The sequence below is a fragment of the Cynoglossus semilaevis genome, chromosome 18 (genome assembly GCF_000523025.1).
Source record: "Cynoglossus semilaevis isolate Cse_v1.0 chromosome 18, Cse_v1.0, whole genome shotgun sequence".
Classification (NCBI taxonomy): domain Eukaryota; kingdom Metazoa; phylum Chordata; class Actinopteri; order Pleuronectiformes; family Cynoglossidae; genus Cynoglossus; species Cynoglossus semilaevis.
In genome coordinates, this window is record NC_024324.1 from 14,621,826 (window position 1) to 14,622,874 (window position 1,049).

Consider the following 1,049-nt stretch of genomic DNA (forward strand, 5'->3'; position numbering starts at 1 on the left):
CTCCAATGGCAAGTACATAATATAAAATACAGAAACATATATATATATATATATATATATTTATATATATATATATACATTTTTAATTTTTACTCCTGCATTGCTTGTAAATGTCCCTTGTAGCATGGCCGTCAACACCATTATAATAATAATACTTATCATTATGATCATTACCCGGGGCTGCTGTGCGTGCAATATGAGAAAGCACAAGAAGAAGGTGATCAGAAGTTGTACCTACATTGTGCGCTCCGTATCTGATTCCACTCTCGATGCGTCAGTCCGTGGATGCAGGCTTTCAGTGCCTTCTCCTGCAGCATACAGGAGGACGGAGCGGCCTTGTAGAAGTCCAGCATCTGCCCGGTGCTGACGGCCAGCACGTTCATGCAGTCGAACATAACGGTTGCTCAACTAGTGCTGCGTGTAAAATAATTTAGAAGCCGGAAAAAAAACTCTATCAAAAGTCCTTTATTCTTCCTCAATCCTCCTCCTCCTCCTCCTCTCCCTTTCCTTTTTCTTCATCTTCTTCTTGACGCGGCGGATCTCATTCTCCGCATTCGTCCCGCACGAGACTCATTAATTATTTCTGACCAAAAACTAAGAAATATTTGCGAGCAAAATTCAATTCCTTTCGACCCGAAGTCCACCTGGTGCACTGCTGGATGAGAACTGATCCGGAGTCTGCCTGGGTAAAAAAAAAAAAAAAAAACTCACATCATCCATGTGTGGGCACTGAAACCCGGTGCGTCTCTATCGTCGACACACGTCGCAGCGTTATGATCGATTCAAAAATCCAATATAATTACCCGGACTCTTTTTTTTAAAGCACGTGTTCCCCATCTTCGCCGATACCTTGCCGATACTCCGCCTACTCCTCGTCTGCTTATTTCCAACTAGTTTTGGCAGAGGATGAAAGATTGAATAGCCTAATATATGCCAGTGAACTTTGTGTGAACCTCTCTCAGCCTGCTAACCTTCAAATGACCCAGGCAAGCTGACAACGCCGCAGCTCCCCAGCGTGTAGCTGAGGAGAGGAGCAAAGAGAGATAGAT

At 43.8% G+C, this 1,049-nt stretch overlaps 1 protein-coding gene across 1 annotated transcript in view; it reads right to left on the minus strand.

Moving 5' to 3' along the window:
* LOC103394699 (retinoic acid receptor beta) overlaps positions 1-1,023 on the minus strand; it is a 30,465-nt gene extending 29,442 nt beyond the window's left edge. Inside the window, exon 1 of the mRNA XM_008332117.3 lies at positions 239-1,023. Coding sequence (XP_008330339.1) covers positions 239-395 — 157 coding nt within the window. The 5' untranslated portion in view covers positions 396-1,023. The remainder of the gene's footprint in view (positions 1-238) is intronic.
* Positions 1,024-1,049: the final 26 nt, after the last annotated feature.